Raw genomic sequence first — 17,789 nt, forward strand, 5'->3', positions numbered from 1 at the left:
CATTCGTTATTAAGAATGGTATACTTTGAATTGTAAACATTCTTATATTTTTAATATACATCGTTGAGATTCTATCTGAACCGGTGGCTGCATTGCTATCAAGTTCATCTATGGTTTTACAAGTATAACTTTGCTGTACAGATGAAATCTCGAACCAGTGAAAATATTTCTTAAAGATGCATACTTACATGCAAATGAGCTGACCTGACCGACAAAAGGTCCTTCAGATAGACCCTTCAATAATCGTTATTAGATGATTTGAATCTGAATTAGCATGCAGACATCATCCTGCTCATTTTTATCGCATTTTATTGCCCCATCATGATCTCATATTTGACTGTTGTTCGAAAGTGGCTGGTTGGTCCATGACTTTCGACGTCAGGCGAGCACCACCAGGGAGACAGGAATGAGAGCAAAAAAAAATCTTCCGATGTCATCCCTCTTTATAAGCATCGTTTTCTGGTGACGGCAAATCATCTCCTCTAGCAGTCTCCCAGATAATTTGTTCCAAATTTCATGTCCCATGTTCCGGGGTTTTTCTCCCGCAGCAGCAGATTGAGATAAATAGCCGAGCACTACGAGCTCTTCAGGCTAGCTAGCATATCAGTTGCCAAATAAAAACGCTTTCCATAAGGAGCCTGACGAGAAGAAAACATACATACCCACTCTGACTCGAACATTTTGTAGACAAATTGGGAAAAACGTTTTCGGAAGTCAGCCGGTTTGTTTTACCCCTCAAACATTTGTGATCCTCAAGTTGTCGCAGCATCCCACAGAAGGACGACGCCTGGAGTCATATCTTTCCAGGCGTGAGCTTCAAAAACTTCTGGTGACATATGAGCGAAATGAGATGATGTTCCGGATGCTGCCGATGCTTGTTGAACATCATTGCTGCCGGCAGTGTCAGTCAGTGATGCGACGGTTTTTGGTTCAAGATCAGAAGTTGTGTTTTTCCTTTGGTATTCTCTACTGCTTTGCATGTTGTTTTTGATTGATATTTTACAATATTTCCGAAACTGAAAGTATGCCTCTTCATTGCTCATTTCAGAGATATCTGATTGTTGCTCTAGATTGTTGTTTACATTAGTTTTTTACATACGGCTTCTTAACATTTATTTATTTTTCATACGGATTCTTCAAATTTATTTATATCAAGAAGGAATTTGTTTTGAACTTAATACCTACAACTATTTTGTTCAATATGGCAACAAATTGATCATTTTAGACAAACTGTAACGGTGTTTAGAAAGTGAAAAAAAATTTTTCTCTATATTTCAAATTTAAAAAGTATCTAGAATACCAAAACATTATTTAATCGATTAGTGGTGGGTCCATAGGATCTAACTGAGATCCACTTTTCCTACTGAGTGATGTTCTTTCCATAACTTGTTCTTCGTTCAAATCGACATCTTCCAAAGTTTTCAGGACCTGATCATTTTTATCCACAGAAGACTTTGAAGTTCTTCCGTCTGATCGTTTCGATATAATATCTACCGAAAGTTGCGGCATAATTTGCTCCGATAACTTGGGCTCAATTTGATTCAAACTCAACTTCTGACTCCTTGCAGTACTGCGCCGTACATCATCAACAATTTCGGTAATCGTTGCACCTTCATTGCTCGATGAAGACTCCGATTCAGTTCTAGGCTCAGCACCACTACTAGGAAGATCCACAAATTCCATAAGATCCACAATGATTCTCTCTTGGAAATCCTCCAATTCGATTACCGTTTCCGGAATGCACGGTGGTTCAACCGGAGGTGCTGGAGTACGAGCAATCGCCTTGAATCGTTCGTAATCCCTATCGGAGGTTTTAATGTACTTTAGGGCAATACCATTGACCAGCAACTCTAAACTTCCTTCCGATTTTTCCAGGTCGAACAGTTGCAGTTCATTGGCAGAGTATTCGGACGAGGTTGAGGAATATCTGTAAAAAAAACGAATGTGGGTTATTTGAGTATTTTGCTCGTAGCCTTTCAAAAAGACAGACCGTCTTAGCCAATTTAGGCTTTATAGAAACAATAAACGTAGACAACTTTAAATTAACATAATCGAACCCATGCCAAAAATAAATTAAAATAAAAAATATATTCGGCAACACTGAAGATAAATAAAATAAAATAAATGTCAATGGCAACGTTTGTTATTTTGGTGACACAAGGTAAGTCATTGATGTATTCTTGAGAGTGAAAGACGTGTCTGAATGAATCTCTGAATTGAGATTCATAAGAATCGTAAAATCACGACAATGGCCCCGGTACCGGCTGTACAGTAGTGTGTCCCAAAATTGCATAACTTCTGGGAATCTGGGGGCTCACCCTCCAAATGGTAGATTAGGATGTGCAGAACAAACTTTTGTATGGGGCCGACTAAAAAAAATCATGTTTAGAGGTTCCGCAAGCGCAATCTTTGAAAAAAGTCCACTTTCAAAAGATTTGATTTTAAATAAATTGTGGGTCCAAAAATTTCCATAAATTTATATATTTTATTTTTTTTAAATTTTGTTTGAGTTAAATACTACACGTAAAAAATAAAAAATGAACCAAATATGTATGTATCAGAATGTTATTTCCAACCAAAATTTTTGTTTTGTCCAAAAATTGTGTATTCAACTGTGCAAAATGTGTACCAAGCGTTAAATATTTTTGATACCAATGCCATCGAAAGATGCGGATTTTTGTGTACTTAAACTTTGCTTAACAAGCATGTTGTTTGTATCATCGTGTGAAGAGCTATTCACGTTTTAACCCTTAATAAAAATCACAATTTAGGATATTTTTTATTTAATTTATCAAATTTGTCTTAATAAATACCTACTTAAAAATCAAAATACTTGCAGAAAAAAGACTTGGATGACTGAAAGGAGTCATCAGAAGGCTAGACTCGATTGAACTCAAAACAAAAAAGTTGTGGCTGTTCAAAGATTGTATTTTGGTTACAAATTGTCCTGTAAAACGCAATTAGTAAAATGTAATCATTGTGTGTTAAACGACAATTTTGCCACAAAAATACAATCTTTGAACAGTCATAACTTTTTTATTTTAAGTCCAATCGAGTTACAGTCTTCAAGTGAAATGTTAGTTTTAATTGAAATTTTAATAAAATCTACATAATCATGCAATCAATTGGTATAGAAAAAAATGTATGATGAAAAAACAGTTTTTTATGCTTCTTTAGAAGACTATGTCTCAGAATCTCTTTCACACTTGAGATTCAGTGCAACCCCTTCCTGTTGTCCGATTCCGCTCAAATTTGGCATATGGCCTTCTGATTACTTCCTCAAATCATCAAAGTCTTTTTTCTGCAAGTATTTTGATTTTAAAGTAGGTATTTTTTAAGACAAATTTTATAAATTAAATAAAAAATATCCTAAATTGTGATTTTTATTAAGGATTAAACCGTGAATAGCTCTTGACACGATGATACAAACAACAGGTTTTTTTTAGCTAAGTTTAAGTACACAAAAATCCACATTTTTTATGGCATTGGTATCAAAAATATTTAACGCTTGGTACACATTTTGCACAGTTGAATACACAATTTTTGGACAAAACAAAAATTTTTTCTTGAAAATAGCTTGCTTGTTTAACATTCTGATACATACATATTTGGTTCATTTTTTATTTTTTACGTGTAGTATTTAACTCAAACAAAATTAAAAAAAAAATAAAATATATAAATTTATGGAAATTTTTGGACCCACAATTTATTTAAAATCAAATCTTTTGAAAGTGGACTTTTTTCAAAGATTGCGCTTGCGGAACCTCTAAACATGATTTTTTTAGTCGGCCCCATACAAAAGTTATTTCTGCACATCCTTATCTACCATTTGGAGGGTGAGCCCCAAGATTCCCAAAAGTTATGCAATTTTGGGACACCCTACTATACAGCTTACGAGCTCTGAAAGTAGCAAAATTTTGTTATTTGAAGTTTGGTTTGAATGACTCAGAACTAGGCAACACTTTCAACTTATTGGAGAAATTTTTTTTGAACATTTCAGCGAGTTTTTCGCTTATTCAAAATTGAAAATTCTGATATGAGACTAGACTTTCCTGATGACCCTTAACCGTAGTTTCTGATCATGTGCTTCACTCCAATGCTTGATTTGAACTTTTTGAACATTTTTGACAGTGTTTGCATACTCTTCCATCACTCACACACCAAGCAGCAAAATTCTGTCAAAGTTTCGAATGTCCAATAACAAAGAAATGAGCTATCATAGAAAGAAAGTGTCCCATTTCTAAAAGAACTAAGCTTTAGATGAAAAATCAAGTGAAAATGTTTGAAAATTTATAGTTATTTTTAATATATTTGTGATGTCATAACGCATAAAGAACAAATTGCAGTAATTTTTGGTTTTGTTCGAATAAAATTTTACATTTTTCTATAAAAAATGAAGCAAAATCTACTAGCTGAAATCACGAAAATTTTGAAATAAACAAACTCGTGATGCAAAACAATCATATTCCAGCATATGGACACGAGATTTAAAAGGTGAATCTTTGAATTGCATTTTGATGCATTTAAAAAAATGTTAAATAATGTACATTAATTTCGCGATTTTTTTTTAATTATCTATGAGAATCAAAAACTTTAAAAAAACTTGTTTGATATCATTATATGATAACTTTATAACATCATATTAAAAAAAAATTAGTAAACATTGAGTTATGTTGCATCTCGCCCTGCTAATGCATGATGCCCCGTTTGACGGTAATAAACTGAGATCTGTTGAGGTGAACCAGAATCCAGATAGACATTGAAGGAAAAGCAGACTCAAAATAAAAGCCACAGGAATGCGAATGGTTGACACGAATTTTTAAATTCGTTCCAAAGCTTCGAATAATGTACCTCACATAGTTATACGCTTCATAAACATCATGGAATGATCGTATAATGCTCACAGAAACAGCATTTATCCACCAATGTGGCAAAATCCTTTTCATTCCAGATGACGTTAAAACAGCTGATTTCTGCTGTACGTTGTTGTTTACAATTCAACTTGAAACTCTGTGTATCGTGAGTTCCAGTTTTCACAATTTAAAATAAGAAGCATTTTCTCGGAAAAGCGCAAATATATCGTACACAAATGTAAAAATTTCCCCAACATTTCGCTGAGTCGATTGGCGAAAATTGAAGAAGTAGGATGCATTCAAGCCGTCCAAAATGTGATTCGAAAGTATGAAGAGAGGAAAGTAGCTAGGGTAACGGACCTATTTTGGTCGGCTTTGGGAAGTGGCTCTGCTATTTTCTGAAATAAAAATGTACATGTTATAATTTTTGATTGCTTTTGATTGAACAGATCATTACGAAGATCAAGGCTTTTTCTCTCGAAACATATCGTCGTTTGTTGCAATGTAACAAGATTTAATCTTTAAAACGCTTTTCTTCGATTATTACTCTGGTTGGTGTTTTGGACCACGAGATTTTTATTTTGGATCACCTTCTGGACCTACTTTGGACCTTCCTTAAACTCAATAAGTTTTTTTTCTATATTTTGGTTTATTTACCACAGCAATTGATGCACAATCATGCAAATAGTTCAGTTAATATTTACCTTTCTTATTCTTGTAGTCATGTTTTGTTTGTTCACGTTTAATCGTTCCTGAACAAACTTTCTTCAACTTCTTCAGCCTCTTTTTAGGTACACTTATTAGTTGAATATTTCTTACAACAACCATCTGTTTTTTTTTCTACAACTTCTTATACTTTCAAAAAAATCTGACAGCAAACTGCAATCGAAGAAATTAGTGTTCAATAATCGCCACTTTGCTTATCTTTAGGATTAATTTTCAAAACGCAAATCTCTTTCAGGTGACCCAATGATAAGTTGAGAAAATCTGTCAACATCAACTCCGCGATATCAATTGATACATTTTGACTTCCAAAACCTTATTGAATTGGGTTTGGATCAGTTCTGTAGAATACATAAGTTCAAAAAAGATAAAAATGTGCGAGAATTATGTGATCTTTTTAATCATCTAATAGCCAGATTTTTTTCGCTTAAAAATTCGCAAAAATTCAGTTTTATCTTTAAAACAACTTTTGTTCTAGGAAAAAAAAAATTGGTTGGAGTAAATTTTTCATCAGTTTTATTTTTCAATTGCATAACCACAGGGGCTGAAAAGCTAGATTTTAAGTACTTTTTCGCTTGTAATTTTTACACATTTCAACATTGTTTTCCCAAGTTTAGAAACATATAAAGCTATACAGTTGAATATGTTTTTAATAAAAATTGTTTTAATATAAATTGAAATATTTCAACTGTTACAAAAATTAGACTGAATATTTGCCGATTTGCTGAGGTTTTTTCCAAACCCCTCCGGGCTATATTTTGTCTCTTCTACCTAACCAAGTTTTTTTCTTATAAATCAACCCTGTAGCTTTCGACAACTGCTTATCAAACAGTTGCCAATAATGTGAACATTTAACAGCAAGTTTAATACCAAGGTTATGTAGAGTGGTCCAAAATAAGTCCCTATGAATTTAAGTAGGACCTATTTTCGACATGGGTTAAATTTCTATTAAAACTATTTTTTTTTGGTTCTTCGAGCTGGCAAACTAGCTTTCAAGTGTTTTATCATAGCTGTGAACAGGCCCGTAGGAAGAACCGACTCATGGGGGGGGTTTTGGTGACTTATTTTTACCTATGATTTTTTGCCCAACAACACACAAATTAAAAAAATAAAACAAAATATGTTTGTAACTAGATTATTATTAATTTTTAAGTACTCATTAAAAGTTTTTGTATGAAATCGTAACTTTGGAGAAGACACGAATGCCACAAGGATGATAAAGTGTCATTTAAAAAAACCTTAGAAAAGTAACTTTAAAACAGTGGTCCTTAGCAGAAAGGGTGAGCTAAATTTTTATAATGAAGCCAAAATATGAAATTTGCTTTCATCGATGGTTAAAGTTTTTGAATTTGTTTAAAAGTCTGGTAGATCAAAGTTATTTGATTTGAGCATAAAATAAGTTCTTTTTAGGGTAGCCTTCAATTTCTTTAAAAAAACTTATTCTATACTCAAATCAAACAAGCCCAATCTTCTAAACTCTTTTACAAACTCTAAGATTCCAACCTTTGATGAAAATGAATAAAATTCTACAAAATAAAAAATAGTAAGAGATAAAAAAATTTCGGATCAAATATGTTCGATGCAAACTTGAACTAAATTTATGATTTTAGTTTGAAATTAGGCTTTAAAAACTGCATTATTAATAATGTTTAACAATACACTGAAAAAATAAAGTATTTTATGCAGATTTTTTAAGTGGAGATCAGGTACATGTTTCTTTAACTGGAAATATTTTTCATGAAGAATCAATTCCATGATAAAAATCTTGTGGATGATTTTTTTAAATATAATTTGGGATATTTTGTAGGAATCATAACTTTGAAAATTTACTCAAATTCTACTTTAGATTTGTGATTTTCAGTTGAATAGTATGTACAAACTTATTCTGATTAAAAATATGATATTTGGAAATTGAATTGACAAGCAAATTTTTAAGTTCATGTTCTCTTGAATTTCTCAACTATTTTATGTTGATTGAAAAACTCATTCAATTGAACTTTGAACCTGTTTCCAAATTTCTATACGATTTTTGAAATGTAAAAAAAAGATATGATTTAGGAATCTTACTTCTAGATAAGAATTTATTATCCAAGCCTTTGAGCCCTCATTCATGAATCTATTATTTAAATTCTGTAGAGCTGGTTTAATCTTCATTCATCATTTCAATGATTGATTGAAAAATGTGAATTTCAAATGATTTTTTTTTTTTCATTTTTATAGGAAATTAACCCATTAAGGTCATTCTTCCTCGCGTTAATTTCAAATGATGAAACTGAATCTAAGTTTTCAATTTTGGATCGCCACCTAGAAGCTTTATATGTGTAAATTTTGTGCTAAAATAAAGTTTAAGAGTTTCGAATATGAATATGAAACAAAATTCTTCTTTTTTTATAATTTGAAATCTACTGAAAATGCATGTGATTTTCGAGAAACATTATTCAAATTTTATACGAAATGCAAGACCGAATTTAAGCCAGGATTTCGAAGCAGCTTTCCATTCTTAATTTCTTATGATTCTTATGACTCGAACTGAAAATCAAGAATCCTAAACTTGATACAGAATCAGAAATACGAAAATATTTCGAAATATAATTTTTGTTATGGGAATATGGAACCAGAACCTTCAAAATGGGTTTGATTTGAAATTTAATATTCAGAACTGAATTTCTATGATCAGATTGCCAGATTGCCTGGTTTTAACCGGATTGGCCCGGATATTTAATATAAAATTTGGGAAAAGTCCAGTCCGCCCTGTTTCCCGGATTTCATTGAAAAAGCTCGGATTTTGCCCGGGTTTGTTTTCATTCTCATTCTTAAATCAAACTAAAATAAAACAAATTGTGTAGTATTTTTTTTTAATTATGCGTCCAAAATTTTTGCGGCAAGCTTCAAAAAAAAAATCGTGAAAGGTTTTTTAAAGTTTTTTTTTTTCATAGATTTTTGATGAGCAACTGCAAGGTTTGGACCAAAATTGCCCGGTATTGCCTGGATTTTGGTCGACAATTTTGAAATCAAATACCCGGCTTTTGCCAGGTTTTAATATAAAACAGCATGGATTTGTCCGGCCCGGCATTTTTGAGGTTTTTGCATTAGTTTTTAGTCCAGATAGTTACTCTTGAATATCTTTGCTCTATTATCATAATTTGATTATGAATTCAAAAATTTTGAGTCTAGAGTAGAATACCTCGCTTGCTTTTTTGGACCCTCATGGGGGGGGGGGGGGGGGTTTAACCCCCAAAAACCAACCCGTTCCTACGGCCATGGCTGTGAACATATTTGTAGTTGTTAAATTTATCACAGCTATGCAGAAAACCTCTTGAAAGTTTACTCCAATAATGGCACGTCCTCCTGAAATGGCCTTGATTGGGTTCAAAAATGAAAAATCAAAACTATATTTTCAATTTTCTCCCCCATGTCAGCTTATTTAAATTAAATGTTAGGTATGATTAGAATCACAAGAAGTCGCTTCAACTATATTTGTTCAAAATTTTCACGAATCACATGATTTATGAGAGAAACATTAGAAAAAAGCTGTTACGTGGTCCAAAATATGTACCCGGTTCAAAAATAGTCCGTTAACCTATGTGGTAAAAAAAATCTGGGCGTTAACCGGTGACGGAGGACAAAACTTTGGACCAAAAAGTCAAGCGTTCTTACGCAAGTAGAAAGATTACCTCAGTTCATGATGTGACCAAAAGAGTTGTATCCCCTCTCAGCATCACCCATCGTGCCAAGGTACGATTGAATCTAAAGCCATATAGAGAACACAAAGGAGAAAAAATTGGGGAACCCTATAACAATATTTGCTGTTTTTCTCTTTGGACAATTCACTCGAAAACGCCATCTGATTTAAGCAATCTGGTTGCACTGATGATCGTAGAAAACCATGATGGTTTTTGTGCCAATTCCACAGAAGAAACATAAAAGATGTTGATTTTTCATTACAAAATATTAAATTTTCCCATACAAACCTTAAATTTCAAATTTACTCATGTAATCGTTAACTAAAAATTCTGCGAAAGATGAAAATCAAAATGACCCCAAATCGACTCAGTCTAATGCCCATGCTCTAGATTTTTTTTAAACCCTTGGATAAGTTTTTAACACTGCTGCTGCTTCAATGAAAACGACAATGAAAGGTCACGTAATTTTCTTTCTTTTTCCTGTTGTATTGTATGTTTCAGAATGATGGCTTTGTTCTATTTACAATTTTCTCATAAAATCGTTCTGATTTGCTACAGTTTTGATATGTGTGCTAGTAAAGATGATATGCTTAACTCTCCAAAGCTGTTCGGGTCAAAATGACCCGAAGCGCACATCTCAAACATCTTTATCGTCATGCCGCCTTATGTGCCATCGAAAATTGTTCGAACTGGTAATCCTGGATCCTATTTTTTATTTTTCCAAGCAATATTTTTCCAATGACCAACATGGTTTTATGCCCGAGCGCTCAACGAGTATGAACTTATTAACATTTACATCTTTTGTGCTAGACAGCTTTACAGCGGGTATCCAAACCGATGTAATCTATACAGACCTGTCCGCTGCCTTTGACAAGGTCAATCATGAAATGGCTATTGCAAAACTAGGACGTCTAGGTATCTGTGGTTCCTTATTAGATTGGTTCCGTAGTTACCTTACTGGAAGAAAGCTAACCGTTAAATCTGCGGATTCGTTATCCAGACAGTTCCCTGCCACATCCGGAGTTCCGCAAGGGAGTCACCTAGGACCGATTATTTTTCTCATTTATTTCAATGACGCTCTTCTATTTCTGGATGGACCAAAACTCGTCTACGCCGATGATTTGAAATTGTTTAACGCAATTAAAGGTCCTGAAGTCACTGTTTCTCTGCAAAGACAATTTTTGCTACCTGGTGCAACAACAATTGCCTGGCGTTGATCCGCAGTAAATGTTCCATCATAAAGCTTCCCGATGTTTTTGCTTTATATTCCACGTGACGAAAGATTATAGAGACGTTTACTGCCTGAAAAGCCTCTACTGCAGCTTAGTCCGCTCCATTCTGGAGTACGCGTCGGCTGTTTGGAGCTTCTTCTATCAGAATGGCGCTGATCGGATCGAAGCTTTGCAACGACGGTCTATGCGATATGCTCTACGCCATTTGAACTGGTCTCACCCGTTCCACCTTCCAAGAGAACCGCTGCAACCTCATTAGCCTAGATACGCTACAAGCCCGCCGAGCAGCTACACGGGCCTTTTTTTTCTACCGGAAGATCTGAGATAGTGGTGAAAACTTTCAATGAACCCCAACATATCTATTCATTGCCGGATAGATGGATTCTTGACAATTTCAAACATCAGTGAAACACTTAAATACAGAAAAGCTGTCAGAGTCAGAAGTTATAAGTATTTTAAAAACAAAAATGGTTTTTCGGACATTTTACTTTCTGGGCCAGTTTCTGATAACATAGTAATACATATCGCTAAATGCTTACTTACACTTCTGAAACACTTCTTCTGAGTTGAGCCTAAATCCATTTCTAGGATCATATTTAGATAAAACAGTTTTTTTTCTATTTTTGGAAGCTTTTGTTATCAATTAGGGTCTAACATTTTCAAAAAAAACGATTTTTTTATTTTTTTATTTTCTTATTGTAAAACATTTCAAGAATGTTGTGTCAAATTTTCAAGTCAATTGAAGCAAAACTGTAGAAGTTATAGGCCTTTATCTCCTCCTATCTAATACTGCAAGAAAGCAAGAGCAGAAACTTCAAACGCGTTTTTCTCGAAAGCACATTTTTAAAGTCCGTGGACATCGTCATTTGAAAACTACTTATCCGATTCTTTTCAAATTTGGAACATATTTTCTATATATAAAATACCAGACCCCAACGTTTTTCTTTTATGATTTTTTTTATTTTGGGGAGATTTTACAGGTGAAAAATGGCGGATTTTTAAGTGAAAAATTGTAGTTTTTACTTCAAACAGCCACAAAAATTTCATAAAAATATTTTTAAGTTAAATAAAAACGTTGGGGTCCAGAAAAACATCTATTAAAAATATTTTGCTCTGATTTTTTGACTTCAGATGATTCTGTGCTGAGATACAGTGTCCACCGCAAATCCTGTTTTCTAAAAGGCATCCTCGAAAATGCTCCGTCACAGGCTCATTTTTCAATATTTTTCTACGAAAAAATTACTAAATGTTCTTTTAACAATGCTTTGTATAATGCAAAAAAATTGAATACATTTGTTTGAATGATAGCTCCAGAAAAAAATCGTGAAAATGGTGTTTTTTTATACCCGTTAGACCCTACCCCCCCCCCCCCCCCCCCCCTTAAGGTTAAACATCATATTTTAATTCTACTTTTGTTATTAATTATTAGGTTTTGAATATTTGTTATATCCCGTTCTTTTCGAATGAATTGACAATTTTCTACATATTTTCTTATATTGTTTCCGTGTGTTCACATTCTATGTTCCAAATATCGATAATATACTATATGAAATTTGACATTCACAAAACAATTATTATGATTTTTTTACTTTGTTGTAGATTTACTTAAGCAAAACTTGTGAGAACCGTTGAAATGAGAAAAGTAACTTTAAATTATCCTGAACATTATCAAATTAGCTTTGTGATTTGAAGGACAAACGAAGTTACGTTAAAAGATTTTAGAAGTAGATGTAACAATGAGATTCATCGAGTTGATATTATCTAGGTTTTTCTGTTTTTAATACTCGTAGATTTTTTCTAGGACTTTGGTTTCATATGTGTGGTTTTTGTATTTTAATTTAAGTCCCTCTCAATGCAAATTAAATTTCACACAAACTAAGCTTAACTTGGTTACCCAGTCGACAAATTAAATTGCAGCACCCAAAATTCATAACTAAAAACTATTTTAAAACTGTTATAATTGATAAGTAGAACAACTCTTGCCTTGCAAATGGTTGCTACTACAGATAGACCTTTCGTTTGTTATAACTTATTACAAGCTTGATCTTTGAGTAGATTTATGGCTTAAACATATCTAACCTCACTTGTTTTCTGCCATCATTGTTTAATCAGATAATTTAGAAAAAAAGTTTTGTTAATGAAAGTAAGTATTATTTGTTTTCTTTTTTTCTGCAAAAGCATTATTTGGATCTTATCATGATAGGGAAGTATTTGAGAAAATCAAACCTGCAAGACTATCAAGATATCTACCATGAAACATCATAATTAATGTTAATAATGTTATGCAAATCAATGAATGAAAATAAAGTTTATTATATATTTAGTAGTTTGAGTGCCAATCAATTGAATTAGTTTCGAAACGCTATAGATATTTTTGGAGAAGATTCTTTTATTAATTTTTATCGATGGCAATGTTTATTTTAAATTTACTAGTTTATATTGCGTTTTGCCATTTTTCACACTAATCAGTTTTGTTTCGTGTTTTGTTTCTTTTACCATTATTACATGGATACAAAACAGATTTGTTTAATACTAAAGGTATAAAATATTTATTGAAACTATCAGGATACTTTGATATTTCGCAGAAATAATTTTCAATAATTGAATTTGCAAATAATTTTCGAATCAACATATAATTAAGTGATAGTATATCGATCAGCATTGTATCAAAAACATTTCAAAATAGTAGCGAGGCATAAACTGATTTCACCTTGAAGAATTTTTGTCAATAAAAACTTACATAATTTACCAAACTTGAATTTTAAATATCACGGTATTCACTCTTATTTTATTCCTTTCTATAATTCACATCAACTAGACCTTTAAATATGAAACAAGATTTATCCCTTTTATTAGTATTTTTCCTTTTCATTCATGTTTTTTTTAAATCACTATTTTGTATGACTTTAACTCAAATGGATTATGAAACAGTAGAGAACAGTAGGAAGAAATGTATGAACAGCGTATCTGATCGTCGACTTTTTTATGCCAAAAATATCATAAAATGTTGAATATTTAACAATTTTTGTTAAAAATAAATCCAAATACAACTAAACGTCAATAGTTTTAATTTTAGAAATTTTGAAAGTGTAACATTCAATTTGTTTTAGCAAATCGCAATTTTGTATTACGTATTTTCCCAGTTCAGAGGAACATTTCTAGAGGCTTTCTCAATTATTCAAATTTGTAACTCCTAATGTGATCTGATATGATTTCATACGTCAACATATCTTCAAAAAAATTTCCTTATTGCCATCCTCTGAGTTGAATACTTTCATTCATCCTGGCAACAATATGAATTTGGTCCGATAAGCAGAATTGCACATACCATTTCAAACCACAGAATTCCTAACATCTTCTTTTAACACTAGAACAATTATCTTTGCGTTTATTTCAGAATCACTGTTTTTCTATCATCACTGTGCAAAAATCATTGAAAATGTATCTATATAAAAAAAAAACAAAAATACGCCTCAAGAACCCTACTGCAGTTATCTTTTAAATTAAGCGCTTAGTTTAAAATTCACCTACCTAATGTGATTATTTTTTGATTTTCAGTTTTACAGCTTACTAATGTAACACAACTATGCGAAAATGAAACGTAGAGGGTAAAGTTAGCGTGAATCTCTGAAACAATACTATCACATATAAATGAATAAATTTTCTAGATTATTCCTATTTTTGTTTCTATTTAACTGCATACAATTATATCTAACAATTGGCATTCAAAATCAGAATCTGTAGTTTGAGCATTATTTGAACCATAAAAAGTTGTGAACAGTTAAAAAGGCTGAGCTGCAATAAAAGTCTGCTAAAATTAAATGTGATTGGATGATAAACACTGACACTGAAGAAGATTTACAACAGTAAAGAATTGATGTGGGATATCAAATCGAAAACTATCATCGTTGTAATATTTTTATATTCAATATTCTTGAAAATTGCGCCTTAAGGTATGCAATGGCTCTAGGATAGTAGACAAACTTCTAAAATTCTATTTCTCTGATACTTACAAACTGTGAGATGAGGACTAATATGACAAAAAATAGTCACAGTCCTTTTATCTCCAGAATTTATTAGATTTTTGCCAAGGATCAGGGTACCCTGAATTAAAGATAAAGTCTCTGTAGTAAAGGATCAAGTCTCCTGTGACTTAAAAAAATATCACGAATTCTTTGGTCTCACGAAAATGATTCTAGTTCATCTGCGAGTTCATGTAAATTTCTTTGGATTTCTTATTTTTGGAGCATATGAACTTGAAATTACACGTTGTCAGAAAATGCAAAAGACGGCGAGTTGCTAAATTTTCCCAAAACGATATGATGAAAATAAGAAAAGGGGATCAAGTATCCTCATTCTCCCCGACATTGAAGATATCTAGCTCAAATTCAACCTTCCATCTAATTTGATATCAAATAAACAAATTCAATTATCTTGGCACCTATTCCGACATTTTTTGTCCCAGATTTCACAGGAACCCAATCTCTTGGTAAGACGGTAATCGCTGGTCCATTGATGGCATGGGTTCGATTCCTATCTCGGTACTGGGTGTTAAATGTGTTAATTTTTTCTCTGATGATAAACGCCCTAGAAGCGACAAGTCATCTGAAGTCCTCTCAGATATTGGGACATTTTGAAAATCAGAGAGACCCGAACTTGAAAAAGATCATCACTCAGAAAGTTACTGTCATGTATAACATAAGATTCACTTAGTAAGAGGCACCCTCAGAAATTTTTTTGAAATCCCTAAGATTGTTTATGAAGCGATTGGATTCTTCAGTTGAACACCTGCTTCAATAAGAGGTTGTTGCTTTTCAGAAGAGGGTCTTATGGAAATAGAAAATTTCTCGTTTGATGAGACAATATCAAGATAATTGATACTCAAAACGTTCAGTTTATTTTCTGAGTAATTTGTTTAAAATTACTTCAGGATTATTTTTTTCACAATGCCACTTTTTCTATTTTTCATAAGAACTTCAAATGAAAATTGAAAAAAAATCATAAGATTCTTATGAAAAATTATTTTGGACTCAAAAATCGGTTCATATGACGTGTCTTATGAAATTTGAAATAAGGTTTACTCTGAGTGTTGTAATTCATCATCTGGTTGAAAATAATCAACTCAAAAACATAAAAGCAATTAAGATGGAAGAAAAGAAGGAAATTGAAATAACCGCTTTTACTATTTTCATTAAAAACTTAATGGAATATTCGACCGAATATTCGTTAAGCCGAATAGTTGAAGTGGCCGTTGCCCGAATACCGTTTTTTGGTACATCTATATGTAAAAGCTTGTATTTTAAACGTGTATGAGTAAAACGCCCTGAACAAACTGAATTTTAAAGGTAGATAGAAAAAAAAAACAAATCTTATATAATGGAATTTAAAACAGTTACCTTTCCTCAGAAACCGTTGGCACTGTTTCAGTTAGCAAATCTTCCACGTTGAATGCACTATTTTCTTCCATGATTCCACCCACAATTTCTCGCACAAAGTCTGAATCGACTGGAAGTAATTCTTCAGTGAGAGACCCGAGATCATCCCAAAGAGTTTCCCGAGGTTCCCATTGGATGAAAGGAACGGGAAAAAGTTCATCTTGAATTTTGTGGTAGTACTGAAAAAAATTAAAATTTTAAAGACAGTACGGGTTGATATTTAACGACAGACATACCTTCGGTTGAGCATAAGTCCTTCCATTGAACTCGAAAGCTTCCAAAGACGTTGACTCTTCCGGTTCCTCGTCGACAGTGGTATCGGCAAAGCTGTACACCGGACTGGGTCCCGGCTTCATCTGACATCCTTCCACGACAAAGATATCGTCTGCGTCCACGAATTCACTTTCACCTTCGAAGAATTCACTTTCTGCGATCGATTCTTCCTCGCTTTCCGGACGAATTACAAACGAAGTTTGACATGGGACCTCAGCCTTTTCGGGACCCTTTCTCAATTCAGCCCACTGTGAACAAATGTATTGCGCTAGTTCGGTCAACTGACGGCAGTTTTCCCTCTGTTGAACGTTTTTCATCAACTGTTCATATCGATAGCACATTTTGAGCATTGCTTGGGTATCCACTGCCTTTTGGTGTCTAAAAAATACGAAAATTAAAAAGTTTTTTAAAAAGGTATTGAAGGGAAAATAACTCACTCAACGGCTGATGTAACAACTTCTTCAATTTGATCATTCATCCTATCCACTTCATCGTTGACTCGTCGGGAAACTTCCTGTTCTAGCTCGATTCTAAATTGTCTCGCGATATTTGTGAGCAAAACTTTAGCCTCCTGTCTCAAATTTCTGCAAATAAATCGGGACATTTCCTTCCGTGCCTGAAGGTAATCTTCACCGAGTTGTATCTTCATCATCAGATACTTTTCCTCGAGAGACAATTTGGCTGCCTCAAGTTGCAACTCCATCAATCTTTGCTCCTCTTCCCGAGCAATTTCGATTTTTTGTCGACACTCGAATTGCAAAAACTCGAACTCCTCTCGACAGTCTGGTTTTTTCTCCGCCATTCGTCGGTTGATTTCCAGCTGTTCCTCCGCATCTTGACCAATCGCAAGAATGTGTTCATGGAGTTTTGCCTTCAAATCGCCCATGTCGGTGCAGTACACATCTGGCCCCAACAATTTCCGATCGAAGCCCATCCACGCCTGACAAGCTGGACTCATAAACTCTAAGATTGCTTCCGCCAATTCTTTCCCGATCTCCGATCGCATTTGAGATTGAGTGGGTATCGACTCGCCCTTCAAGAAATAGGTTCGTTTGCATAGCTTCGGGGGACGATTGTTGGAGGATGAATTCATTTTTGTTCTCGGAATTTTGTGAGATTTACAACCCGAAACTTTAATTTGAGTGTCAATATTGGAAAGCCTACTGTAAATGTTGACTTCCAAAACACCAACGTGTGTTGTGGTTACACGAAGGACCAACGAGAAAAAATAGAAGATCTTGGATTGCTTGAGCCTTTATCTCAGGAACTACTGAACCGATTTTTACAAACCTTACACCATTGAATTACTTGAAGTCTCAGAATTTGCTTGCGATTCAAAACTTTCTTCGGAGGTTCCAGAATTTCTAACTTTATATCAACATGTAGTGGAGTGTTGAATGATATTTTTTACTTCATTGTGATTTTCTAACGTACCTACATGGCGTAGAAAAACGGTTAAAAATTCACTGTAATTCTTTATTTTTCAGTTTTCATAGTCAGACAACCAATTGTTTTTAAGGATCAGTTTATTATTTCATTTGAACTATAGTTTATGAAAAAAAAATAATTTGCAAAAGCAATGACGAGATC

The 17,789-nt window shown here is 33.3% G+C and overlaps 1 protein-coding gene across 1 annotated transcript; it reads right to left on the minus strand.

Moving 5' to 3' along the window:
• Positions 1-1,296: 1,296 nt before the first annotated feature.
• LOC129748986 (uncharacterized) lies at positions 1,297-17,341 on the minus strand. The gene is made up of 4 exons (XM_055743803.1): positions 16,637-17,341; positions 16,163-16,577; positions 15,888-16,105; positions 1,297-1,927 (listed from the first exon to the last, which is right to left on the minus strand). The coding sequence occupies exons 1-4, from the start codon at positions 17,290-17,292 to the stop codon at positions 1,312-1,314; spliced, it is 1,905 nt and encodes a 634-aa protein (XP_055599778.1). The 5' UTR covers positions 17,293-17,341; the 3' UTR covers positions 1,297-1,311.
• Positions 17,342-17,789: the final 448 nt, after the last annotated feature.

This window comes from Uranotaenia lowii, chromosome 2, assembly GCF_029784155.1.
Source record: "Uranotaenia lowii strain MFRU-FL chromosome 2, ASM2978415v1, whole genome shotgun sequence".
Taxonomy (NCBI): domain Eukaryota; kingdom Metazoa; phylum Arthropoda; class Insecta; order Diptera; family Culicidae; genus Uranotaenia; species Uranotaenia lowii.

What these genes read in the sequence shown, in the direction of transcription:
- LOC129748986 (XM_055743803.1), bottom strand. Translation starts at nt 17,292, where the DNA reads ATGAATTCATCCTCCAACAATCGTCCCCCGAAGCTATGCAAACGAACC. An exon ending in GTTGTTACATCAGCCGTTGA is followed by an intron (nt 16,578 to 16,636) that starts GTGAGTTATTTT and finishes CGTATTTTTTAG; the next exon opens with ACACCAAAAGGCAGTGGATA. An exon ending in GGACTTATGCTCAACCGAAG is followed by an intron (nt 16,106 to 16,162) that starts GTATGTCTGTCG and finishes AATTTTTTTCAG; the next exon opens with TACTACCACAAAATTCAAGA.